The sequence below is a fragment of the Aplidium turbinatum genome, chromosome 6 (assembly GCF_918807975.1).
Source record: "Aplidium turbinatum chromosome 6, kaAplTurb1.1, whole genome shotgun sequence".
Lineage (NCBI taxonomy): Eukaryota > Metazoa > Chordata > Ascidiacea > Aplousobranchia > Polyclinidae > Aplidium > Aplidium turbinatum.
In genome coordinates, this window is record NC_137477.1 from 28845919 (window position 1) to 28873793 (window position 27875).

At 37.4% G+C, this 27875-nt stretch overlaps 1 protein-coding gene across 1 annotated transcript in view; it reads left to right on the forward strand.

Moving 5' to 3' along the window:
* The first annotated feature begins 12453 nt into the window (after window positions 1-12453).
* LOC145771512 (multiple C2 and transmembrane domain-containing protein 1-like) overlaps window positions 12454-27875 on the forward strand; it is a 35111-nt gene continuing 19689 nt past the window's right edge. Inside the window, exons 1-5 of the mRNA XM_082583207.1 lie at window positions 12454-12517; window positions 13794-13904; window positions 20634-20681; window positions 23523-23572; window positions 25098-25143. Coding sequence (XP_082439333.1) covers window positions 12460-12517; window positions 13794-13904; window positions 20634-20681; window positions 23523-23572; window positions 25098-25143 — 313 coding nt within the window. The 5' untranslated portion in view covers window positions 12454-12459. The remainder of the gene's footprint in view (window positions 12518-13793; window positions 13905-20633; window positions 20682-23522; window positions 23573-25097; window positions 25144-27875) is intronic.

The window sequence follows — 27875 nt, forward strand, 5'->3', positions numbered from 1 at the left end:
ATCGTTGAAAAGCACAAGCATAGATCTAACCAACTAAATTAGTACCAAGTCCCAAAATACTACTAGCTCCATCTGGTGGCCACCTAAACTTGACCAAATTCAAACCATCACCAAAACTTCATTTTAAATGATAAACAATCTAAATCAAATCCAATTAAAAGAACATGTTACTGTTTATTGAAGGGTTAACTTTCATTTTTATACCTTATTTAATATATGAGCAATCGTTGTTCGAAGACAGCCCCCCAACGAAGCTTTTGCCCAATGCATTTCAATGGCGAATCGATCGTCTTCCAGTTCACGCCCTGCGTGATCACGATAATTAATTGTCTCCCATTTATTCATTTGTTGCTCAATTTCAACAGCTTTGCTATCGTTGAAAAGCACAAGCATAGATCTAACCAACTAAGTTAATACCAAGTCCCAAAATACTACTAGCTCCATCTGGTGGCCACCTAAACTTGACCAAATTCAAACCATTATCAAAAGTTTATTTGCAATGATAAAAACATTAAACGACAACCAATTAAAAGAACATGTTACTGTTTATTGAAGGGCTAACTTTCATTTTTATACCTTATTTAATATATGAGCAATCGTTGTTCGAAGACAGCCCCCCAACGAAGCTTTTGCCCAATGCATTTCAATGGCGAATCGATCGTCTTCCAGTTCACGCCCTGCGTGATCAATGGCGAATCGATCGTCTTCCAGTTCACGCCCTGCATGTTCACAATAATTAATTGTCTTCCATTTATTCATTTCTTGCACAATTTCAACAGATTTGCTATCGTTGAAAAAGCACAAGCATTGATCTAACCAAATAAATTAATACCAAGTCCCAAAATACTACCAGCTCCATCTGGTGGCCACCTAAACTTGACCAAATTCAAACCATTATCAAAAGTTTATTTGCAATGATAAAAACATTAAACGACAGCCAATTAAAAGAACATGTTACTGTTTATTGAAGGGCTAACTTTCATTTTTATACCTTATTTAATATATGAGCAATCGTTGTTCGAAGACAGCCCCCCAACGAAGCTTTTGCCCAATGCATTTCAATGGCGAATCGATCGTCTTCCAGTTCACGCCCTGCGTGATCAATGGCGAATCGATCGTCTTCCAGTTCAAGCCCTGCATGTTCACGATAATTAATTGTCTCCCATTTATTCATTTCTTGCTCAATTTCAACAGATTTGCTATCGTTGAAAAGCACAAGCATAGATCTAACCAACTAAATTAATACCAAGTCCCAAAATACTACTAGCTCCATCTGGTGGCCACCTAAACTTGACCAAATTCAAACCATTATCAAAAGTTTATTTGCAATGATAAAAACATTAAATGACAACCAATTAAAAGAACATGTTACTGTTTATTGAAGGGTTAACTTTTATTTTTATATCTTATTTAATATATGAGCAATCGTTGTTCGAAGACAGCCCCCCAACGAAGCTTTTGCACAATGCATTTCAATGACAAATCGATCGTCTTTGTGGATTCACATTGCGTGATCGCGATGATTAATTGTCTCCCATTTATATTGAAAAAATGCTAAAGTCATAAAAAGGATTAGGATCAGGCACACAAATAGCCTAATTGGTGGTGTAATGGCTTGTCCGAATCAAGTAATGTAACAAACACTGATCAATAGGAAAGCGATGTGTGCTCTAGAGCGGTGTAGAACTTTGATCCTTTGTGAGGTCGTGGGAGAATTTTTGTCACTCGGCCCTCAGTCGACATCAACTGGAAAAGCTCGGTTGAGGAAGCAAGTGATGTCAGCTCCAAGTGCAGGAGCCAGAAAATTGTTCCTATTTGGATGGAGAAACCTCTGCAAATAATAAAAAGCAACAACAACCAGCGAGACAGTAGGTGCGGATCCTTATGTTTTGTTCAATGCTTAGCCAAGAAATTTTTTCACAACAGATAGGCTAAGCCCAATAAACCTAGGCTTAAATATGGATCAAAGGAAAGTAACGAAACCGTAATGAAATGACTTGGGCTTGCATTCTCGTGTTCTTTCATTACCACACGAAGTCATTTTCCCAAAGGCATCCGTGTGTGTAAACAAAATGATTCATAGGTCCAAATTTTAAACGTTGACACACAAAAATCATGTTACAAACGTAAGTTAAAAAAATTATTTTGTTTCATCTGACATTGCACTTTTGTTAGCCTAATTTGTTTGTTATAGAATAAATATCACAAAGTATGTGGGCAGCAACTCTTTTTTATCATTAGGTAGCCCTGAAAAGGGCTGTTTTTTTTTGGCAAATGGACGATGTGGCGGCTACAGTAAGGGGTAGGACTCCCTTATGGCGCATAGAACTTCAGGAAAATGTCGTCCCCGTGGAAACTGATGTCGCCACATAAATTCATCAAGATACCCAGGTATCATGTGCCTTGTGGTACCACCCATTCTTTTAAATTTCCGTTTACAATTCAGCCATAGGTTTTCAATGTGGCTCGTATGAACCCCTGTGGCCGAAACATAATGATGGTGATTGTTGAAGGTTTGGTGGCGATATCCAAGATCTAAAAAAATACGAAAGCAACTTTAAATAAATTTCAGCGTAAAATGCTTGCTGCAACGGTTTCCAAATAGAAATAACAAAAACATGTTAAATTGGTAAATTTATTTTTAATGGATGCATAATTCTTTTGACATGAGCCATCGTGCTTTTTGAAAAGGAGCTGTGCAGTTAAGTGGCGAGGTCAGTTGATTGTTTTTTCTGCTCCCAAAGTAACTTTAAATGGTTAACTGTTGTTAACAGTTTTTACACTATGAATAAGTTGTATCAAGTGGGACCTGGCATGACAGTTTAAGCCATATGGTTGGGTCTGATGCTATCACAACAGAAAAGTACATATTGTACTGTGATATGTCTTCAGACAAGCTAAACACAAACTGGTGTTTGAATGACCAATGGGCTGTGCAAGCAATCACTTTTGGGACATATTCCTACGTTATTTTAAGGCTGAAAGGAATTTTTTTCACTTAAAAAGTATTTTTCACTAGGGATGTAGATAAGAGCTACTGCTTTATTTTGTACAATCTTGAAAAGCCTTATTACACTACACTTTGCTATAGATCATGGCAAAAGTATATAGGCTACCTTTTTAGATTTTAATTCATTGAACCTTTAAAGTGTCTTATTTCATCATGTCTGAAAAGAAAAGCGGGTCTATTTATTGATGAAAACCAAGAAAACAAGTTCTGCTTCTTTTTCTCTTGAGTCTCTTTCATTCCATCATACCCTTGACAATCAATTGATGTATCTAGCAAAGTGTCCCCTGGGACATAGCCCCTTGTCCCATTGATCATGTATGTAAGCAACCTATGGGACAGTTATCTGACACTTTTTAATAATGAAAAAAAAAACAATAAAGAATATTAGCCTACAGTCATCACTGTTTTGATTTCATGTTATGAAACAATGACTAAACTTTGCAATAAAATTGCTTTAGTTCATGATTTGCTTTAAAATAACGTTTATTAGAAATAATGTCATATTCGTCCCATAGGTGCCACATCTCCCCTACACATTTTTACTCTCAGTACACCTAGTCTACACAAATGTTTAATCTACATGCACTTTATGTACTTCATCCAATCCATTTAATGTTTAACATAATCTACGTTAAGTGTTTACATGTTAGTGTATGTCATTTTAAAATAGAACTACAAGAAACACTCACTAGACAAGTTGGAGTATCCACCCCATTCATCGAAATGAATCTCTGTTCCTGGTGCGATGTGGCGTAGAATTTCTGCCTCCAGTGTAGCCCTGTCCCGCCGCGATACCATTACGATGAAGCATTCTCTAATAGCACAATTTTACTAGGGACATCTACAGGCATTGAGAAGCAAAAGAACGTGCCCTAAGGAGGGTGGGTTAAATAAAAGTGTTGTCAAATATTCCTTCAAATCCCAAGCCCAAGTGATATTGCTCACCTGCTCGAACGTAGTTGACTAGGCGTAGGTATAGTTGTTGTGCGTAAACATGCACATAATATATAACTTACTTTGTTGTGGTGTCAATCCCGCCAAAAATCCACTGCTGTGGCACTGGGCGCCGTTGTTAATTTCCTCGTTTTCGTCTGGCCACCAAGGACTCATCGATAGCGACGATGTGGCCAGGTCCACCGATTTGATGCTGATTCCTCAACAAATCCTCCGAACAGATCTGTACGTTATCAACAAATGGCGAATATTCGTGTTCATCAATAGTGATGGTGTGGCCTGAAGCCACATAGTATGCTTTTCGTACAACCACGAATATTTGTTGTTCCAAAACCGCTTGTGTTTGAATATTTTGCTTGGAGACCCAGGGCCTATGAGAGGGGGGTACTGAGGGTACGGCGTACCCTTGAGGGCCCAGGCCTATGATTGTTGGGAGGCCCGAAATTGTGATTTTATACTTTACGCGAAAAAATGATGGTTAAAACCACCCTAAACGACTAAATTCAAGCATAAAAGTTGTTATCCTTTAGTCCTGGGGGGCCCGTAATGTAGCAAAAGGGCCCGGAAAAGTAATTGAGTGCATTGCGCGCAAATTAGGGGCCCAAAGTGGTGATTTATTGTTTTACGTGCAAAAATGTTCCGTTTTAAAGCACCCAAAATTAAATCGTAAAAGTTGGTTTTTCTCCTGTTCGGGGGAGGAGGACATAGGGAAGCAAAAGCAGGGTTGAGAAACACCCGGGCTTTTTTTAAAAAGCTCGGGTGTTTTTGGGCTTTTTTGTGTTTTTTAAAAATTATTTGAAAAAGGTAGTTTCACGCTTATTTCACTTCAAAATGAATTTCGGAGTTGGAGCAAGAGCCGGAGTCAATACTTTCGGAGCAGGAACGGAACCGAGTCAAAAAAAAGTAACTTCGTTCACCTCTGCTAGGCATGTGGTGAATACAAAAGTTAATGAAGAAAGCTTATTGGTCAGACGATTAATTTGATGATGTTTTGACAAGATGTTATGTTTGAGCCTTGGTAGAGAGCTTGACTTGTTGTACCAGATACATATAACACTCAGTAACGTTAGTGGATTTAACATTTTTTATTAAACACACAAAAAAACAAGAAACACTACTAAATCCAACGTTTTCGACACCAAATCATAGTGTCCTCATCAGGACTAATTATAGGCTACATCTAAGAGAAATAAATGAATGAATTTGAAAATTTTGCATTAAAGCTGTAAGCTACAAGCGACACCTCTCAACAGCACCGGCATCAACAACTGACACACGAATCCAATGCAGGATAGCCTACGCAAATTGGCGAGGGACAGATCACATGATAGGCTATACACAACACAAAACACTAAATAATAGTTTTATTGCAGCCTGATGCTATTATTGCGCACAGATGACCAATTCTGCAGTAAAATGTTGTATGGTGTGCAATACGCCTAAGTAAAATCACGCGCTTTGCCAAAGACAAAGAGGGCCCGGAGTGAGAGGGGGGCCCGGAATGACTCTTCGTACCCTTACTGAAAATTTTTCTCAGAGGCCCTGTGGAGACCTCAGTGCAACTATTAAGAAACACGAAGATTTAATTTTTCTACAACAATCGACAAGTGATGGTTTGCATGTGGTCAAGTTTAGGTGGCCACCAGATGGAGCTAGTAGTATTTTGGGACTTGATATTAATTTAGTTGGTTAGATCTATGCTTGTGCTTTTCAACGATAGCAAATCTGTTGAAATTGAGCAAGAAATGAATAAATGGGAGACAATTAATTATCGTGAACATGCAGGGCGTGAACTGGAAGACGATCGATTCGCCATTGAAATGCATTGGGCAAAAGCTTCGTTGAGGGGCTGTCTTCGAACAACGATTGCGCGCATATGGAATAAGATATAAAAATGAAAGTTAGCACTTCAATAAACAGTAACATGTTCTTTTAATTGGCTGTCGTTTAATGTTTTTATCATTTGCAAATAAACTTTTGATAATGGTTTGAATTTGGTCAAGTTTAAGTGGCCACCAGATGGAGCTAGTAGTATTTTGGGACTTGATATTAACTTAGTTGGTTAGATCTATGCTTGTGCTTTTCAACGATAGCAAATCTGTTGAAATTGAGCAAGAAATGAATAAATGGGAGACAATTAATTATCGTGAACACGCAGGGCGTGAACTGGAAGACGATCGATTCGCCATTGAAATGCATTGGGCAAAAGCTTCGTTGGGGGGCTGTCTTCAAACAACGATTGCGCGCATATTGAATAAGATATAAAAATGAAAGTTAGCACTTCAATAAGCAGTACCATGTTCTTTTAATTGGTTGTCGTTTAATGTTTTTATCATTGCAAATAAACTTTTGATAATGATTTGAATTTGGTCAAGTTTAGGTGGCCACCAGATGGAGCTAGTAGTATTTTGGGACTTGGTATTAACTTAGTTGGTTAGATCTATGCTTGTGCTTTTCAACGATAGCAAATCTGTTGAAATTGAGCAAGAAATGAATAAATGGGAGACAATTAATTATCGTAAACATGCAGGGCGTAAACTGGAAGACGATCGATTCACCATTGAAATGCATTGGGCAAAAGCTTCGTTGGGGGGCTGTCTTCGAACAACGATTGCGCGCATATTGAATAAGATATAACAATGAAAGTTAGCACTTCAATAAACAGTAACATGTTCTTTTATTTGGTTGTCGTTTAATGTGTTTATCATTGCAAATAAACTTTTGATAATGGTTTGAATTTGGTCAAGTTTACGTGGCCACCAGATGGAGCTAGTAGTATTTTGGGACTTAGTATTAACTTAGTTGGTTAGATCTATGCTTGTGCTTTTCAACGATAGCAAATCTGTTGAAATTGAGCAAGAAATGAATAAATGGGAGACAATTTCCTTCTGGTGTGTTTCATTGCATTTCCACCCCGCACTTCCTCCTTCATAATAGTCCATTCCATTTCCACCCCGCACTTCCTCCTTCATAATAGTCCATTCCAATGTGTCTGACGTCATCATTTTTTCCGGTTGACCAACAGGGCGTCTTGTGGAAGAGCACCCAAAACTCGACCACTTTGGTTAAGCAAACACATCACACGCGTCTGCGTTAGCTAGCGGTTGATGGACTGCGACTCTTTAAGCTAAGCACAACATAAAGTTTAGCAACGAACTAGATTTATTAGCATGAAACAAGAGACGAAAAGGTTTACTAAAAGGTATATACACTGTAATAGTCTGAGCGTAAAATGCGAAAATATAGGGCCGCCTGGAATAAATTGCGACCTTAACAAATTTGGTATCGTTGGAAAGCTTAATTCCTCTAGTTTAGGATTATCACTCTCCTCCAACCAGGGACCCTTGGCAAAAAAAGTTGTAGCCGTTTTTTAAGCAACACCTTGCGCCGCTAGTGGCGCAGCTAATCTAGCTATGTTTTCAGCAGAAACAGCAAGCCGTGTAAAATCATGGTAAAATTCTGGCAGTCGAAGTTGCTCCGGTGACCACTGACCAGCTTATTAGCCATGTAGTGGTATCCATCTTGAACTCTGAGCGTTGCGCAAAAAGAAAAAAAAAAATAACCATGAGGTTTGTAAGTAACTAGGCAGTACTGAGTAGGTTTGGGACAGCAAAGATTCTTGATCTACCACTCTGCACTGGCTGCAGTACTAGCCTAAATATCACAGAACTGAGTACCGTACCAGGCAGGCCTACCGTAGTTTAATATGTTTTGGGAACTGTTTGCAAGAACATCATTATCGGTACTGTAAGTTATGTCAGGTTATTCATTTAATTTGGTTTGCAACAGAAGTCAAAACGTTAGATATGGTACCTGGCAGCAGGCGATACACAGATGCACTAGGCCTATAACAGTGTACAGTACGGTATGCTGGGCTATGATGAAAGTTAGAGGAAACAGGTCTAAATGTTCTTTACATGCAGCATGTCTTATCATCTCTAGCTTATGTTAAATTTTTGAGTTTTCTGTTGTTCTTTTAGTTGAGTTCTCTTTCATTTAACATCTTGGATTTTAAATGGCATTGCATGCAGGTGTGAAGTATTTGTACCAATGTATGCAGTATGGTAGTAGTAGTAGGCCACTGTTACCAGTGCACTGGTGCACAAACTGACAAAGGAAGGGTGTTTATTGAGACCTGGTAGCTTCTACTGATATCCATGCAACAATACGTTTTCTGGTAATTGCACACACTATCAGTTAAATAAGGAGGCCAGCCTACCAGTAAGAGCTATGGTTCTTGTTACTTCTGAGACCACCTGTAAAGGCTATAACATATTCAGATATAGATTAAGTTTGAAAGAGCAAATGTTCTGTGTGGCCATTTTTTTCCCAGGTCTGATGTTAGTTTTCTCTCTTTACAGCTTTAAAGATTTTTATGAAATACCGGTAATGATTTCTAAGTTGTATAGCTTAGTTTATTAAACAGTTAGAATTGATAGACTAGTTTTCAGATGTTATGGAGATAATTGAATAATGGAAAATCAGAATCAAGCTTTTTATAATGAAAGTTTATGCATCAAATGCCAATCTCATAATTTATCGAAGCTACAAGAAGTGAAACGAGGTGGACTGAAGACATTAATCAGCTATGCACAAAACATTGGTGACAGTCATCTTTATCAATATCTAAAAGAAAAAGAAGAGAGCGAAAGTAGTTGTAAGGTGCATGAGGTGTGTCAAAAATTACTTGCTGTTTGCTCATGCTTGGAGTGGATGTGATACAACTTCTGCAATATATCAACAAGGTAAATGGAATGACAATGTTTTGAAAATGGAATGCAAATATATACTAACTTGATCATACGCTTGAAAATATACCCGTGGAAAGTAAAATCATTCATGTTTACATCAATTCAGCAGTATGTCACCTTGAATAAATTTAAAAGTTGCTGACATCCGTAAGCAACCCTTGAAAAATAGTTACGGAGAGACGTTTGATTAAGTTTTCGAATTGGCGTTGCTCCCTTTTCACTACAATATCGCAACTTATGACTGACCGCTGTAAAACGTTTTCGCGTCGCAGATGAAACAAAAGATGCGCATATTCCGCCTTTGATCGGGTTTCTATGGCAACGGTCGTGTGTGGGCCATTCAGTTTGCGTGAGTCCGTTGCTTATGCGGCATGTGCGCATTGCGGTTTGTACCAGCCCTTGTTGCGTTGGTTAGTGGTTACCTCGGGCCGAGACTTCAAGTTCATTTTCACAGCAAGCGATTCACTGCAGTGCAGAGGTTTCGACTTTCGAAAGCGACATCAAGTCTGTTTGCAAGCTCATAAAGCTAAACGCACGCTCCGTCTACGTAGCAAATTATGTTTTTTTTTGGTGCATTAAACATCTGATGACATTGAATCGACACAAAACGGTAGATTTTTGTTATGTTCCAGGCAGCAAAATTAATCATATTTACGTTGATTCAACGTCTGCAGACGTTAAATCAATGTAAAAATGACAGATTTTGTTGTTTGGTGTGGGATTGTAGCGTCGCTACTCGTTCTAATGATTATTTATTGCGAAGCTGTTGCGGTTTGCATTCAAAAAATGTTTTCCTGCTGCCGATCGCCACTTCATTTATTGTTTTATGTATCAATACAGCATAAAAGGTTGCCCCCACGCAGAAATATGCGTGGGGGACAGACCCCCAAGCCTTAGGCGCCTATGGCCTTCACATTATATGACTACCATAAAAACAGTCATTTTATTGAGTGTTGAAATTTTAAGCACGAAGACAAACGCAAAGCATGATAGCACAGGAAATAATTTGCGAGTCGGAGATGTAGCCGTAAGCAACAGGGAAAAACCATCCATTTCAAAACAGTATTATTTTAGTTACAAGAACAGGAAAACAGTTAAAAATTAATTAGAATTGATAGGTTTACTGGGCTACGTCATTGACAGTTAATTATCATCAAATATCAACAAAAAAACATCACTTTTTGAGACCAAAATAGTTTAATTGTGCTGCACTTCGGTCAAATATTGTTGATACAAAATTTTGCGGTCTGCTCTTTGATTTGATTGATCATCTTCCTCGTGGCTGATCACGTGACTTCACGGTCTTATACGACCCAGCTATCTCCTGTGATTTTTAGCAACCTGTATTTACCACTCCTTTCTGTATTAGTCGCATGTATAATAATTTATTGTATAAATAACTGACATCACATTCTTAATAATTTTGCTCCAACTGAACTCTCTCCTCTAATAACACCTTCAATGCGCACACTCTCGGCTTGCTCTTTGCTGGAATGGATTTTTTTTGTTCTGTTTCTCTCAAATTGTAGCTGAAGAACTCCCCTTAAAATAAAAAAAAAAATTTAGTCTCATGCGGTCTTTCTAAAACAAATTTGAGCGAAATTGCCGATGTCAGTTAGAAAGTTTGTGGTGCGCGTTAGCGTTGCGGTTTTGAGTAGCGTAAAATAAAAGGCAGATTGTGACGAAAGCGTAAGTTCATTTGCATTGAAATTCCGTTTGGGAATTCAAGGAAGTATACATTAAATAGTTGTGGTTTTTATTTGCTGAGAAAGGAGTGAAAAATATTTCTGTGAGGGCAAGTGCGCATTAGCCACTCAGTAGACCGGTGGGCGCATTTGCCACTTTGACTAATATAGGTTGTTTAGCCTCTACAAAGAGCGACGTTTTACCCGACTTAGATATCAGGCAGATGCAGTCTATGATTGCATTCCATCCATGAAGCAGTTACTTGCCAAGACACCGCTAAATAATCTTGTTCGAACTTGTAAAATTTACCTTGAGAATGATTTTATCATAGCAGGACTCAAAGCACTTGCAAATTTTACATTGACAACTCCCTTTCTTAACTGTGAAGAATGAGCAAACCAGGATTTGTTAATTGACATCCTTCCTCAGTTCTTCAGTGACCTTGCTGAAAAAAAGAAACACACTCTTCAAGACTACCTTGTAGAATGGACACATGTGAAAGCGGACGACAATGCTCCACAAAGCGATCTTCTTCTTGGAGAGATGTGCATTCAGGCTGGAAAAGGAGTAGAACTGCAGTGCAAGCTTGAGTATTGGGATGTTGATCTTAATATGCTGCTTGAGCAACTGCTCTTCATACACTGGTATCAGACCAACGAAAAAACCTGCCGACAAACAACTTGAATGCAGAGAGGTACTTGGCTAAGTTTGGTTATCTTGCTTCACAATCGGCAAAAACAATCAACACAGGATGTTAAAGGCAAAGAGGATCAAATATGACCTCATGCTATCAGAAAGACAGATCAATGAAGTTGAGCGGTCAGTCAGTCAGTCGGTCAACCACTATTATTCTCAAACAACTAGATTTAATGGAGGTGACCTGAAGCAACAAGCAGAAACAGAAGAAAAAGCATAGGTTGAAAGAGAATTTACAAAAGAAAGTGAGAGCCAGTGATTTTATTGATCAACTCGTTGTTAAATGTAAAAAAACATGCGGAGCCTTTTACATCTGTCCATGAAGTAAAAACTCTTGTTTCTAAAAAGTCACCTGAGCTAAGGACATTCTTAAGACAAGAAATCCAATATCAGGGAGTCACCCACCAACATGATACAGATGTCAGCAGCGATCTTTACCAGGTCAACAAGGTATCCCAAGAAGAGATGATAGAGAACCTCACTGTACTCCTTGGAGATGATTTTCAAGTTGAGGAAATAGTGGTCTTCTCTTGCGAAGAGGTAAAGAGGCAGTGGATCAGGATAAGGAAGGTCTGGTGTTCCAGCCAAACCAATCACTTGTTGTCATATGGGATGTGGAAGAAAACAAAAGATGGTGCGCTGAGTTTTACCTCGACGATAATCAGGATGGAACATTTCGAGTGGACCATCTGATGCATGCTGACACAGGAGACGAAACTTGGCAGCGACTACCTGGCACTGATGACATTCAGGACAGTATGGGGCAACAGATTCCCTTTGACAGTTTCAGGAACTTGGGTTTTCTTGGAGAAAACCATGTTACATTTTAAACAATGCACCTGAAATTCAAACTGTGTTTAAGGAAATAACCCAATGGAAAAAATGATAAATTAGTATTAAGTCAACCTCCAATTGTCAGTGACTTTTCTGATATGCACTAACAGATTGCCTGACCCCATAAACATAGGGTTGGACACCAGAACCAGTGAAAACAATCTCAAAATAGTTAAGTTATGGCTAAAAATGTGATTTTTTGTGGAAAATTTGGCCATTTTGGATTTTTGCTCTGCACACTTTTTTCTTGGATACAAAATCTAAAATTTTGTCATTTTATATTGAGATGTGTTAAATGGAATAGAAAAAAACTGTCCCAAGTGAAAAATAACAAAAAAAGGATTTTTGACCCAGGTATAGCCCACTCCTACTACAAAATAAAAATTGCCGAGCCTTTGGTTAATTATTATTATATCCTATTTGTTTTTTTATTTAGCAGTGAGATTTCTGTTCATGTTTCTTCATTTATTCGGTTCTGTTAAAGAGTGTTGATTAATTTGAAACCATATTTGTTCTATAAGTTTTAAGATGTCTTTTGAAAGTGGAAAGTCAGATTATTCGGAGTATGATTCTGTCTCATTGACAGGTGAGTTATATTTGTTTGATGACCTACTGAATGCTCATGTTTGCATGATTATTGTCTGTCAAATGTGTGTTCTGTGATTAGTCACTGAACTTGTTAATGACTATTAGTAGCTGCTATCATCGAGACACATCCATTTTCCCATGCAATGGTATGCTGGAAAACAATGTTCTGTGATAAGAAAACATAACAAAGAGATGTCTTCAGACATGGATGCCTGGATGGGAGTGGATGGTGGCTTATAACATACGAAACCCAAACTTTGTAAATATTCCACCAATTTGTAAGCTTGGAAAAGCGTTTGTCTTCAAAGTGGTTTGTCTTCAACATGGTTTAGTCATTGACAAGCTAAGAAAAAAAAACACGAATTGTTTTATGATTATTAAAAATAATTCAAACTAAGTAGCAGCAGCGAGGCTGTTGTTTTGTGCAATGTTCCACATCACATCATTTATATTGTGGGTAGTACCAGCCTTGGCCTATGGATAGCAGAACGGATAATAGATATATATATGTGAAATTTAAAATCAATTGTGTCTGTGTGTTTCTTTCCTAAACAAATCTTAGCCAATAAGCAGCCTGTGCAAGTGTCATAACACAACTGTCAAAATTGATACCTTCACAGTAGGCAATAACTTAAAGCAAATATGGTTGCTGTTCTCTTAGCACCTTAACACTTTTTTCACCATTGGTAAGATCTTCAGAAGGTTTTATTTCAAATAATATTTGATTCTGTTTGAATTGGCTAAGAACCTTCTTAAGATCCCACCAAGAGTAAAACAGACTGTTAAGATTTTCTGTGAGTAACAACTACTTTGGCTTTAAAATTACCCTTCTTGGCTTTTTGTTTAGATTTAATATTTTTTTGTGTTGTAGGCTATATAATTTTTATGGTATGGGTACTATAATAACTTATTCATTGTATATAATATAAAAAAATTCTTTGTAATTTTAATGCTTTTCAGAAAGTTTCAAAGCATCACAAATGTCAATGTTGATGCTTTTGTCATCCTACTGTTGATTAAACTTTTTTTTTACAATCAGATATTATTTTGTATGACAATCAATAGAATAACAATTGTAAGAGCCTATTTTGAGAGCTTTTATATGGAAGATCTATAAATGAAAATGCCAACTAAGTGTGAATTAATTATGTATGGTGCTTGGAATACTTGAGTCTTAAGTGGCAATAGAGCATGCAATATTTATCATAAAAGTCCTTTTTCTGCTTTATAATTCTGTGGAATTTCATAATAAATCAAAAAACAACTTTTTGTAGGATCAATAAATGATTCTCCAACAAAGACATTAAAAAAAAAGAAGAAACTAAGTATCTTTCGCCGTAAAGCTAAAAAGGGAAGTAATAGGAAAGAACTTTCCTTTGATAAAGGTGAGTCGACTTAGTTAATTACTATTAGTCATCTTCGTTTGTAGGGATGATGATAAACTAAAAGCAAAACTTTTAGTGTTTTAATTAAGTTTTAATTTTTCTGGTAGGCTACTTTAACATCAGCATTTTGATATCTCTAATATTTGTTCAGAATGACAATACCATTTGCTTTTTTTTCTTTTAAACTTTTCATTATTTAATGCTTCACATCTATCGTGATGTTAGCTTACCAAGCTCGCATTCAAGACATGTTGATTTTCTTAACTGTGGAACTTTTAACTTAAACTCCAAGCGTTAGATAAACAGGGACTACATGGTCGTGATGGAACTAAAACTATTTGCTGTCCACAAAATGTAATCCTTTTCTTTAAAAGGTTAGCTGGTAAAATTGTGGAATATAGCTTTGATTATAAGTTTGTGTTGTGTTTTTACAACATTTTCTCTATGTAAGGTATTTGTATTCACCTGCATTAGTTACTTGACAGATAACAATCACTTCAAAACATGTATTATAAAGTTGATAATATTGTATTGGTCGTTGGTCCTGCTAAATCAGGGGTGTCCAACCTTTTTGGCCAAAGGGCCACATGTAGTTTACGAATGGTTGCGCGGGCCACTTGAGTATTTACTGCTAATTTGTAATCTTAAAAATGACTGTCTGATAATTTCTAATTAAAATCCTCACACCCGAATTCTAATCTTAGAAATGTGTTTGTACATTTTATGGGTTATATAAGAAGAGTGAAGTTGGTTTTGAAGTGGTTTAAGGTTTTTAGTTGAAAGCAAGCCAGCAGCAAAGCGTAAAAAATGTCAAATTGGCAATTGACCCTTCTGATGTTGCCGGAACAGCGGAGTTGCGCGTCCCGTAATGTATTGTCCGGCTGTCCCTAGGTTCATCCACGAAAAACTTGCTCGCACAAGTAAGTGCTGCCGAATAATGATGTCACGAAAACTGCCAATCTATGAATCCTCTGATCTTTCTCTTAAGAAACAATTTTTTTTGTAAAATTCTAGCAATAGAAAGTTTTAAACTTCTCTCGCTAAAAGCAAGAAATATTGCTGATTTACTGACTCTTGAAGCACCAGTACTATTGTGTGGAAAAGGGTGGACGTAACAATGTGGAAAATGTGATGCGTAACAATGTGCATTGTGATACAATAAAATTAACTTGAACAGTTGCGCACCCCATGCACTAGGGATTATAGAGTAATAGAGAAAGATAACAATAAATGCCAGTTTATCGGAATGTAAGTTCGCCATAAATTACGTTGGCGATTGAGTTGATTATATAATATATGTCATTTCGAAAAATATCACGCGGGCCACGGGTTGGACGCCCCTGTGCTAAATGAACTCAATACAGAAAGCAAAAAGATTGGCCTTCATATGAACTTTAACAAAACGAAAGTTATGTTTAACAAACTGGCAGACACCGACAGCAATATTCTTTTGGACGGAGGAGCGACTATCGAAAAAGTTGATCACTATATATATCTTGGCCAAAAAATTACAACCAACTCCAATAAAGAAGATGAAATCAAAAGAAGAATATCACTTGGATGGCAAGCCTTCGGAAGAGCAAGTTCGATATTTAAGTCAAAACTGCCTCTTTCTCTCAAGAAACAAGTCTACGATCAATGCATCCTTCCAACCGCTACATATGGTGCAGAAACTTGGAACCTTACTAAGAAATTAACACTTAAACTAAGAACTATGCAGAGAGCACATGAACGAATCATGATGGGTTTAACATGGCGAGACAAAAAGACTGCCGAATGGATCAGAAATCAAACGAAATTACGAGATATATTGAGCACAATCAAGAAACTAAAATGGTCCTGGGCAGGTCATATAGCAAGATATCAGGACAATAGATGGACTAAAAAATTAACAACATGGACACCACGAGAAACCAAAAGAAAGAAAGGAAAACCAAAAGTAAGATGGAGGGACGACATTGACAAACAATGCAATACAACCAATTGGTACCAACTAGCACATAATCATGTAAATTGGCATGAAAAGGGGAAGGCTTATGCTCTGCAGTGGGCTCTCACAGGCTGAAAATGATGATGATGATGACGTTGGTCCTGAGTGCTTGTTTGACGTTTTGCAAACTGCATATTTGCAATGTATGATGTAAAAGCTATTGAACTGCATGTAAATAACTCGCCAGGTCTGCACATGCAATATGTGGTCAGTTAAGCAGTAGACAATGTGCAACTCATGGACCGGCTGCATAGCCAAGTGGTGAGAATCATGGTTTTTGTTTGTTTGTTTGTTTATCTTTATCCTGCATTGCGGGAAAGCGGACTTGAGCGCTATGCATCGGTGTACGCCTTCCGACGTACACCTGACCCACGCTGCAGCCGACGGCAATGACTGTTTCCGGTTGTCTACTCTACTTATGACTTAAATTTGGTACTACCTATTACTCGAAATCGATCACTAGGTAGAGGCAATTATCGTAAAGTTTCTTGCCCAGAGAAACAACAGCAAGTGCGGGTAGCTGGAGTTCGAAGGCCGCTGGTTCGACACCTCTTAAGAGGATGTGGTTGTGTCTTTGGCAAAACACCCGTCGGCATCAGGCAGGCATCCCGTCGATTGCGGAGTGGCGCCCCTTCGACTATAGCCTTTGACTTCTCTCCTGCATGAACAGTGCGCTGCTCAAGAGAGAAATGCTGGAATCCCTTTTTCTTGTTCTTTAAAGCTTCTTTGTTTAATTTTATTAATTAGTTTCTTGCTTGCACCAACCTATCACACTTGTGGGTTTTGAGTGACACAAAACTAAAATTGGATGATGATGATGTAAACGTTAACTCTTAAGTTATTTACGTTTGCAAGGTTCGGCACAAGTCTTGGTGCTAACCACAAATACGTCGTTTATAATAAAGATGTGTCTTGATCATCTAAGGAAATATGACAACTGAATTGAGGAAAAAAATTAAATGTGTTTCTAGACTAAATCATAATTGAAAAACTGATTTGAGAAATGAAGAATAACCCGTTTAGCTTACCTGTCATACATTTTTAAAATTAACAACATAAACATATTTTATCTAAGGCTAACCGTTTTGACGCATGGCTTCTGCGCACTACTTTGACTTGTTTATATGCTTATTCAACGTCTATTCGGTTGCAACAGTTTATTGACCTTTTGGTCATACGTTGTAAATATTTGACCGCATTCTTGAGAATCACTGACTTCGTTTATTTATGAAGGGCGATGTTCGCGTTAGCGATACGCAGCTTTGATAAACAAAACTACTTTGTATTATACACGATAAGCGATTAGATGTGTTTGTTCTTGTGCAAAGTCTTTTTAAAAAGCACAGACAAAAGCCCGATAAGTCACACGTCAGAAGATGAACTGGACTTATTTGCAGAAGCCTTTTAGTTTAAATATTCTTGCCTTTGCAGTGCTGCATTGCTTTGTTGTTTGTTTTGTTATTTGGTGTTGATATTTATGTTTCGGAGTACTTCTGGCTTGCAGTGCATTTATTTGAAAATTGGAATGACTTGACGACAGGTGTGTTTTGATATCATGGATGCAAGGTAGATGCTTTGTTCAATGTTCAGGAGTAATCGAGACTAAAGAAGGGCAATTACGGGTTCTAGCACTCGGCCACATCTGAAAGGCAATATTTTTTTCATAGTTATTATTTATCTACGTGACAGTATTTTACATTTTACTTTTTGTATTTACTGAACTATGCCATGTCGGTTTGTTCATATAAGTCTAATCAATGCAGTCAAAGGAATCCGTTAGTGTTTTGTAACACGATTGTAACACAAATAAAAACACGATTATTGAAATGTTTTTTTTTTTTTTTTTTTTTTATAGAATTACGGGCAAGTGTGTTTATTTTACGTACTTCGTGTTAGTATTTTCTCATTTAGGTACGAATTGGCATTACCCCGCTAACGTATAGCTATTTTGTCAAAACACTGATTACGAATAAAGAAATTCGATTATAGTACTAAACGTCTAGTCCCAGCTGGTTGTTGAAAACCACTAGGAAACACTGAAGAATTTCATGATGCAATACACGCACAACAGCAGTCTCACGGCATGAGTTGTTTATTTTGCATTATCAGAATATTGACGACGCGTTAAGGCTTTGTTAGTTACGGCATTTCTATTCCGTTTTACTGCATTTAAATTGTATGACAGTCTGTTGTATCTTTGTGGCTCAAACTGGTGCAGGTGTGAATGCAGTCAGTTCATTTCATGAAATGTTAATGTACCTTCTCGTCAAAACCAGAATATTGTTATTGTAGAACGGTTTTGTAAAAGCTTCCTCTACTCTTTGCAGAGGGGTTCCTTTTTCGTATCAATTTGTACCATATGCTTCACAGTTGTAGTCCAAAGGTGATTTTCGTGTCTTCTGGAAATACCAACTAGAAATTTATTTTGCCAAATTAACGCGGATCCGAAACTCAATTACTTTCCCGCACTGTGCTTTTCGACCGTGTCATCACTGAGCTATGGTGTTTATGAAATTGAGTTATTTATGAACGATTAGTAATGTTAGAAAACATCTCACTTATTTATGTGTTTCTACCCACTGGGCTACCAGTGTGTCACCTTCCATTCATATAAACTTGATGTAACTTCCTGACATTTTAGGATATAAGGCCTACCTTAGCCGTGCGTAGGGGAAGCATGATGCATGGTTTCGTTGATTTTATTGCCCGACCTTAAAGGTGCACTGCAACAAAATACATGGCTTTTGTATTCGTAGATCTTTCTGAAATAAATCGTTTTTCAACAGGGTCATTCCATGCCAAACGTCCTGAAAATCATAAAGATCCCAGTTTGACCCTCTTCGATTTTGCTCAAACTTCGTCAAAATGTTATTTGGCATGATTTAGCGATACATTACAAATTTTAGCTCAATATCTATTGTAGTTTTGGAAATATGATGCTTTAAAGTTTTAGGTACCCCCTAAACTTTTCCGCATTCGGTTTTTTGGACCATTTTCAATTAACCATATTATTTGCTCCGAAGGTTATATAAAGTTTATTTTTGGTAATATGATTCACTTTTAGCTACATTACATGATTGCCTTGTCAAAATGCAATTAATGTGCAGCATAGTCGAGCAATCAAGCCTCAAAGTAGCTCTTTTCTTCATCAAAAACAAATTTTGTGCCATATTTGGAAGTCTGTAACTTTTTTATGAAAAGTAGGATGGTTATTATATTTATAATGTATGCTCTTTCCCTACCAGGCAACAACTTCACCAAGTTTGATAAGTAACATTATATTTATTAGAAAGTTACAATGCATCAAAATATGCAGTATGCACCCCAAGTAAAAAAGTCAAAATAACGCCATCTTGTGGTATAAAAATACCCCCGTAACAAGGTGTTTACAAAATAATATTTTTAACCATTTGAAGAACATTACCTAAGGAACTTGTGTACAAAGTTTTGGCTGTACAATGCATGGCTAAATCATGCCAAATAACATTTTGACGAAATTTGAGCAAAATCGAAGAGGGTCAAACTGATAGGTCTAGGACGCTTGGCATGAAATGACCCAACAATTTTTTATTTTGTCATTACTTAAAACACCTAAAAAAATAAATTAGATTTGAATAATTCTGATTAATCAGAAATTTTAATGACGTCATCGGGTGGCGACGCCTATCCAAGGTCTATTATTTTGCGTACAAACACACGAAACAAATCGCGTAGGCTAGGTATACAGTGAACAATTTTGTGCTTAGGGAGTTTTTACGCCGTTAAAATGGCGGTTTCTTGTATGGCTCCCGGTTGTACTAACCGGAGAATCGTCAAAGGGGTAGCCTTTCATTGTTGACCTCTCAATAATGAAGACAAGCTGAAGAAATGAATCTTGGAAATGAAACTCGAAAGACCCACCTCCGTGTGTCCAGCGATCAGTTTCCGGCCAGCGATTACCAACGTGATTTACCGGCAGAGCTCTTCCTTCTGTGTTTGATTTTTCAAGAATTGTGAAAGCCACTGTCAATGCAATGTCCACAAAACTCGATCGACCTAAGTCCAGATCTGTGAGTACCGCTGTTGGAACTGGTGCTGTCAGAGCACGGATTAGAATCATGCCAAGTTGCTATCTTTTTGGTTCACACAAACATCCTTGTCTAATTTGAGACATCTTAAAATATTCAAAGTGAAGTGCAGTGTCATTTGTTTGTGTTGATCTTTTATTAATCAATATAGAATGACCTATGCGAAGTTTCCAAGGCAAATGCGTGAAGCTGTTTAACTTGGTCGCCACCCGATAACGTCACAAGACACATAGCGCTATGTGGTGGCCGATTTTCATTTCGTTATATTATATTACAAAAAGATGTATCAAAAAAAAATTTGAAAAAGATAATACTTAAACACGAAGGAATCCCCAAAAAAAATTTAATTTTTTTACTTCTGGTCCCCTTTGAAACATTCAAAAAACGATATGCAACTATTTTATATAGTGCTGTATCTATATGCGTGGCTTTCAACGCTCTACAAAGCAGACAGTGTCACCGCAGCCGAGTTTATTGCTACTTTGGACCTACTCCTTTGCTAAGCGCACAGCAGAAATACGATTCAGTATCGTTCATCGAACCCATAATCGCCGATTCAGAGGTGGACACTCTAACTTCTAATCCACCGAGATATTATTTCATAGAGCCAGGCTGCTTGACTCTACTTATTACAATTAACTTCATGAATCATTTTGTTTAAATTTCTTTTAGATAGCGACACACTTTCTCTTCGAAGCAGCTTCACAGGAACGCCTGATGGTGAGTGAATGTTTTGTTTTTTTCCAAAGCAATTCGTAGTTGATTGATCATGGGGTTATAACTTATGGCAACAAGTTCAAGTTTTTCACTTTAAGGTAATTAAGTTTATTGAGGGAATTGTATCATATTGAACGAATGTTACGACAGCACGGTATGTTTTATTGATTGTCAAGATCACACGTAACAAGTATAACTAATAATGTTATATTGTCATTATTTGGCTTACTTCTTAAGTATGTTCTGTACCCAGTAATGTACGTTGACGGCGTCAACTTTTTGTTGACGCTGAGGCTAGCGCCGTCAGTTTATTTTTTAGTTGACGGAAGTGATAGCGCCGTCAATTATTTTGCCGATTTTAAGCGTCAAGCGCTATGCGTCATTTTTTGTTATGAAAAATCTCGTTTCACAATGAGAGTTTCACAATGTATTCTGGCCAGCGCGGCTCAACCGAATTACCGTCTTTCGCGTTGGTTGGAATGGCTACCTGGAATACTAGCGGAAGAAGTTCGCCAAATGGTGATCACTCGTAGGCTATCTTGAGCAGTAGCCTATCGAGAACGAGGGATCAGAGAGAGAAAGCGAAAAATCAATGAATGTCATCGCGGAGGTTGAAGATACTTTATTTCAAGAGCTCTATGCCCCTGAAAAAAGCGATTTTGTTGCAGTGGACCTCGTTAAAAAAAATTATATATGCTAAACCATCACAGCACGCTTGGAATAGAGATACCTTTACGAGTAAATGTTTTCAAGGCTTGTTTTTGAAATACAACACACCAATACCATCCAGCGCTGCTGTGGAACGCATGTTTTCACTTGGAAAGGACATTATGTGTCCCAAACGCAGCAGATTGTCAGACAAACGTTTTGAAATGCTTATGTTTCTACAAGGAAATAACTAATAGGCTATGCAGCTAGGCTAATTCCAATACAGTCACAAAACATATTACCAGCTCTTTATTCATAGCTATTGTTAGCCTAAACTTGGTTGAAATACTTTCGTTTTGTGAGACCCTGGCTAAAATAGCGCTAAAAATTAGCGCTGACGCCGTCAATTTCTTTAAGCGCTTACGCAGTAGTTTACGCCGTGAAGTTTTTAGGCGATTCGCGCTGACGCCGTCAATTTATTTCATTGACGCGTACAACACTGTCTGTACCTAACCCGGAGTGTAATGAATCAGGTAGGCGTTGTTGCTGAAGGAAAGATGATCGCAAGTACGAACCTGGCAACCCTACTCTCATTAGTGCCGAAGACCGAGTATAATCAAAACCTTATCTTCTCATTCCCCGAGGCTCCATAATCATCATTAAGTTTTTTTCTAGTCTTTGGGGTTGGCTGCAATGTTCATGAGTAGTTCTGGTAGCACTTTTTATAGTTTAATTATCTCCTTTTCAACGATAATCCAAATTAAATTTGTTTTACTCATTTTCCTGTGTAAAGTCTTGGATTTGTCTGTGCTGTGGTGTGGAAACTATCCCAATAGTTTCAAAAGGCGATAGTTTGGTCAGTCCATTTCAAATAATTTTTGTGCCACGGAACACTTTTTTTTATTGACAAGTTTTCCGGAATAGCCTACCAAACGAAATTCAGAATAATTTTAATAGCGTTGCAGCAAAACAACAGATTCTAATCAAAGTTGATTTAACTTTCTGTTTCATTCTTCTATTTGTTGTGCTGTGTAAAGCTGTTTTCCTGTTGCTGTGAAGTGTACCAGCAACGGAGTGAACTACCAGTCTACAATGAGGTTAAGGATGAGCTTACACAGATTGCACTTGAACCAGCAAATACGCAGACTTCTGTCGGATTATTTTTCAATACTGCCTTACGCAAGTGCCAAAAGTGAGAAAGACTTTGCAGAACATATGACGTTGTCAAAAAAAAAAACACCGGTGTTCCGCGTAACGCCAGTTGAAAATCATTATTTATTATAGATAACCGCTGTCCATGTTGTATGAAAAGCTTCGCCACGACACGTTAGCACACGCTATGAAATTTCACTTACTTGGGCAAACAAGTCAGACTAAACTATGAAAAGCTAATTGCACGTTTATATTTATTTCATCCGGCGACTATATTGCTTGGTTGGATAAACTGTCTCTGTGTCTGAGGGCTGATTAACGTTTATCAAACAAACACATAGCGTAGTGCTACAAACCACTGTTTTGATTTGACGAACAGCTTACTGGCCATATGAAGCGGATCTGATTTTCGAAACTATTCTACAGTTTGTTTTTAAATACTTTCACCAAATAGCCTGCTGTTTCTTTGGTGATTCCATGCAAAAAATTATTTCTGTGTCATTAAACTTAATTATGTTTTTTTTTTTTGGTGCAGATGTTCAATTGTTCATAGCACAACGAAGTGAACTCTCAAAGCTTTTAAGTTTGCTTTCGCTTCGAAAATCCCTGAATCTCTGCCCTTTTGGTTCACCAACTGTTTCGAAAACCAAACTATTTTTAAGTCAAGTGTTAAAAATTAATTGCCACTTCAATATCATCATCGAAACCATTGCAAGAGTAGTTTCAGTCGAAAAATCACACATTTTTTACGTTTATTTAACCTTTGCAGACATAGCATCATTGTAAAAAAATCACTGATTTGCTGGCTGAGATTAAAAATTCTTTTAAAGCAATGCAATCTCCTCACATTAATATGGTGTTTAGCAACGTATTGAATTGGGATGAAACTAACTTTTGGTTTTGAAACTCTACACTGCGTAGGAACTGAGCAACTTTTGTATTGCCGGCCGTCCGTTTGTTCAAGATAAACGTTTGTCTTAGCAGAGGCATGGTAGAGGTAATGTTAAATATCTTCTGCTCTTCACTTTCTGCTTGTATTTTCAGCAACTCCTACTGATGACGAACACCCCAATTCCATTGGACGTGAAGCTGAGGTTTGTACTTTTGCATTTGCGGTTTCTTCAATGGTTCCAATTAGGTTGTTCGAAACGATGACAAATATATTTGAAATATTATTAAAATAGAAATAAAATCAAATATAGTTATTACTATCTAAACCCTTGACAGCCTGTTTCACCCTAAAAGGAGGATCATCAGAAGGTCCTTATTCAAATAGAATCAAAATAGAAATAAAATAGAAATATACTTGAAATTTTAAAGCACTTTATTTCATTTCCGAAAAAATATCCATTCTGTTTTCTTATGAATTCCAAACGAATTGTTTGTCAATTATTCAGGCTTCTGAGCGTACAAAAAAATATATTTCGAATGGTTTCCTTTTTCAAATGACATTTTCGCGAAGAGTTTCGCTTTGTTTTTATAAAAAAAAGCTTTGTTTCAAACAGTCCTAGCTTCAATCCAAATAATTACTTGCTGCATTCAATATAAAGTTTCGCGCATGGCCTGTCTTTGTCTACAACTACAAGTGAAGACTTATTACCACTGCAAGCGTGATGATTGCAGTTTGTTATTTTACTGCGTGGTAGCACGGCCTACTAGAACACGGCCAAATATGTTGCTATTTGAGGAAATTTCTAAGAGTCTGAATTGTTATAATCATAGCTATGACAAACCTGTCATCTTCCCATTTCCAAAAGTAAGTAAAATGAGCAATATTTGTATCTAGACATATTATTAGCTTGTTTTACAGGAGATTAGATACGTATGTTAAACACAACTTATGCAATAATAATGTAAAATATGTAAAAAATTTTCAACTGCATCCTGGAGGTAGTCTCATCATACAGTCGTTAGGTTTTTTGTATAGCAGGATTTTTTGCCAATAGCCACATTTTACTTGCAAAATTAAAACTCGGTGGAAAACAAAACGAACAAAAATTTAAATTGGCACATCAAATGGTCAGCTTACAACACAGAATTCACAAAAAATCCTTGACATTTTAAATGGAACATGCAATTTCACCAAAAGCGACACACCAAACGATACTACCTCCAGGTTGCAGTTGGAAAATCTTACATATTTTACATTGTTATTGCATAAGTTGTGCTTAACATACATACCTAATCTCCGGTTAAGCAAGCCAAACATATGTCTAGGTACAAATATTGCTTATTTTACTTACTTCTGGAAATGGGAAGATGACAGGTTTGTCATAGCTATGATTGTAACAATTCAGACTCTTAGAAATTTCCTCAAATAGCAACATATTTGGCCGTGTTCTAGTAGGCCGTGGTGGTAGGTTACTTTACCTTTTTTCGATCAGGTGAGGTCTCATAGGGGAAACCAGTCTGTGTGGGATAAAGCTAAGAGTCCTCACCATGACAGAGCATGCCCCTAGCCTAGATGGTCATCCACACATGTTCATTCTCTACTTTGTAAACGAGAAAGTTTCACATCAAGTTATGTCACATTATAGCAACGTGCTCAAAGGACAACTTTTTTTCTATGGATTCTAGTTTACCACTGGAAACTATATCTTATGTCATTTTGTGTTGCAGACGCACGCCTCCCACACAGAACAGACAAGTCACAACGCACCAACAGGTACGCCAAGGTTCTGACAAGTCTCAACAGCTTTTTTCTAGTACCAACACAAGCCTATTTGATTTCATAAAACGGCACCATCGTTTTTTGGTTCGCTTTTTAGTTTTGAACCTTGGCAACAATGTTGAGGGGTGGTCTTCTGACTATACACAGAGCTATAGATAATTTGATAGTTGCTTTCATTTTTTCCCGTGGCTTGACTAGTGATTTTAACCACAAAGCTCAAAAGTTTTAGTTCAACACAGTGATTTACATCCTACATCTAGATTCTAGGAGTTGAATTTTTATTTTGTATGTTTAGTTGATTTCAGCAACACGGTCCTGTGTTTTGCCATGCTAGACAGGTAGTCACTATCTGGTTTAGCCCCCTGAAGAAGTCAGTCGTGTTTGAAGGACGAAACGTCGGAATAAAAGCAGATTGTCACTTTATACATCTTGTGATAGTTTGGCTTAATTGGGACCAGTAGAACCCATCATGTTATTAAACTAAATGCCTGGTGAACAGCCACAAATTCAATTTTCAACAGCGATTTACAATAATGTTGTGTTTCCACCTCAGTGAACAAGTCACAACGCTGTACTGCTGCCAATCAGGTCAAATCGAAGTAAGAAATGTGATACTGATGGGCTATTTGTCGCTCTACGTGTGTTACATGTTACTTGTGTGGTGTGTTACACAGGTCTTTTAGCGACTGCACATTTTTCAATATGTGTTACATTTACAATTGTTGTCAAAACAAAGTAATCAATGGAACGGGAAAGCAACCCTAACCGATCAAATTACCATTCCAATCGCATTGTCCCTGACGGGGTATTGTGGTGCACTGACGGGGTATTGTGGGGTACTGTGGTGTACTAACGGACGTAGACACGACTTTCACATCAGGCTTAGGAGTTGAACTTGTTGTTGGTGGGATATTTGACTTTGATGGAGTGTAGCCCTAATGCGCCACATAGTGGATTGAAAAATTATTTTCAAATCGAAAGTACAACCGAATATTTTCAGAAAAGCAACCATAAGATTACGATATATGTGCCAGCTAGAAAATCCATCATTTTTACTTTGACTCAACGTCTGCAGTCGACGTAAAACTGATGGATTTTGCTGTCTGGGTATCCGTCGCTATTCCTTCCACGCTCCACTACCGGTGTACTTAAGGGCTTGAAATATTTATTTTGCCCTTTATTTGTTAGTGTTTTGTTTCCAGCAGGTCGTGTGTTTTATGATCGTATAACTCCTTACTTTTACCGTTGTGCAACCTATCTGGAGATGTAATATCTAAAAATGCTCTTTTGTGTCTGCAGGCAAGATCTTGCCCAAAAAAGAAAAAATAATTCTTTTTAGTGCAAAACACCAACACCTTTATTAACCTGACGTTTGCTAATCTTAAATTGATGTAGGATGCGTGAATTACTTTAGATCGTGTGATCGCGTGTTGACATTGTGCCAATTTAATGAATCCCATATCATTAATAATATATAAAAAGATGAAATAAACTTTCTAAACCATACAGCCGATACACACTGTGCTATTGAAAAAGATGGAGACAGGTGAAACCTTTTTTTTGATCAGCTATGTTCTTGATAGTGTTTTATAGGGTTGGCTTTGTCATAAATCATGTATATGGCTATATACCGTAGTGTAGTACCACAATTTCTTGTAACAATCTTTTATTTACTAATTTTGTATTAATGCAATACGTTTTTCAGAAAATTAGATATTTTTCTGAAAGTCACTTTTACCAGACAACTAACTACTAACTAGTCTAATCTGTTTGCATCCCCATTGCTGTTGAATCGCAGAAGGGCTGAAGACGAAACCAGTTTAGTTTTCGCAACGTTGAAAGAATACTTGAAGATGAATTTCTACATTTTGGGCTCACTATTTTTTGATACTGTTAAAAAAACACTGTAGCAAGTAGTCATGGGTTAACAATATAATTAGTTTATAGCTGCAGACAGTGGCACGCCGTTTCGGCCTTACAGCCTCATCAGTGCAGTATGTAGTTTGTGTGACATTGCTGGACCATCGCTTTGGTCATTTTAGAGCAGTGGTCTTCAACCTGTGGGTCGCGACCCCAAGTGGGGTCGCCTTAACTTTTCCTGGGGTCGCCACAACTCACCATATCGTATTCAATTTGTTACCGTTTCAATTCATTATCGAAAACAAGACCGATACTTTTTTGTTGTAGTTCGCATCCTTTGTCGGTGTTTTGGAGTACAGCTTGCCTTCTCATGTCACAAATAAACCATTGTGGTGCAATAATCAAAAACAGAATAGTTGCGACAAGTAGGACAGAGCAAAAGCATTCGCGATACTAGTTTAGACTAACTTTTTAGTATTCAAGGCATGATTCAAGGTGACTCCAGAACGAGCGAATAGGTATTTATGCACGTGCAGTGTGCAGACATTTCATCGGCTGTTTACGGTTTGCTTTGCAGCTAGTAATAGTAATTTGTAGCTAGTAAGTATAGCTAAATATTATACAAAAATGGCAGCAAAAAATACCAGAAAAAGATCTTATGACGAGGCTTTTTTAAAACTTGGTTTCACTGAATTTAATGGCAAACCAAAGTGTGTAATCTGTCTTAAAGTTTAGCGGGTTTAACATAATGTATTAAACACAAAACAAAATACCGGTATATAACATAATAACTCAAACGTTTTCGACACGTACGTGTGTCCTCATCAGGGATTCAATCTGCAATAATATACATAAATGAAAAATTG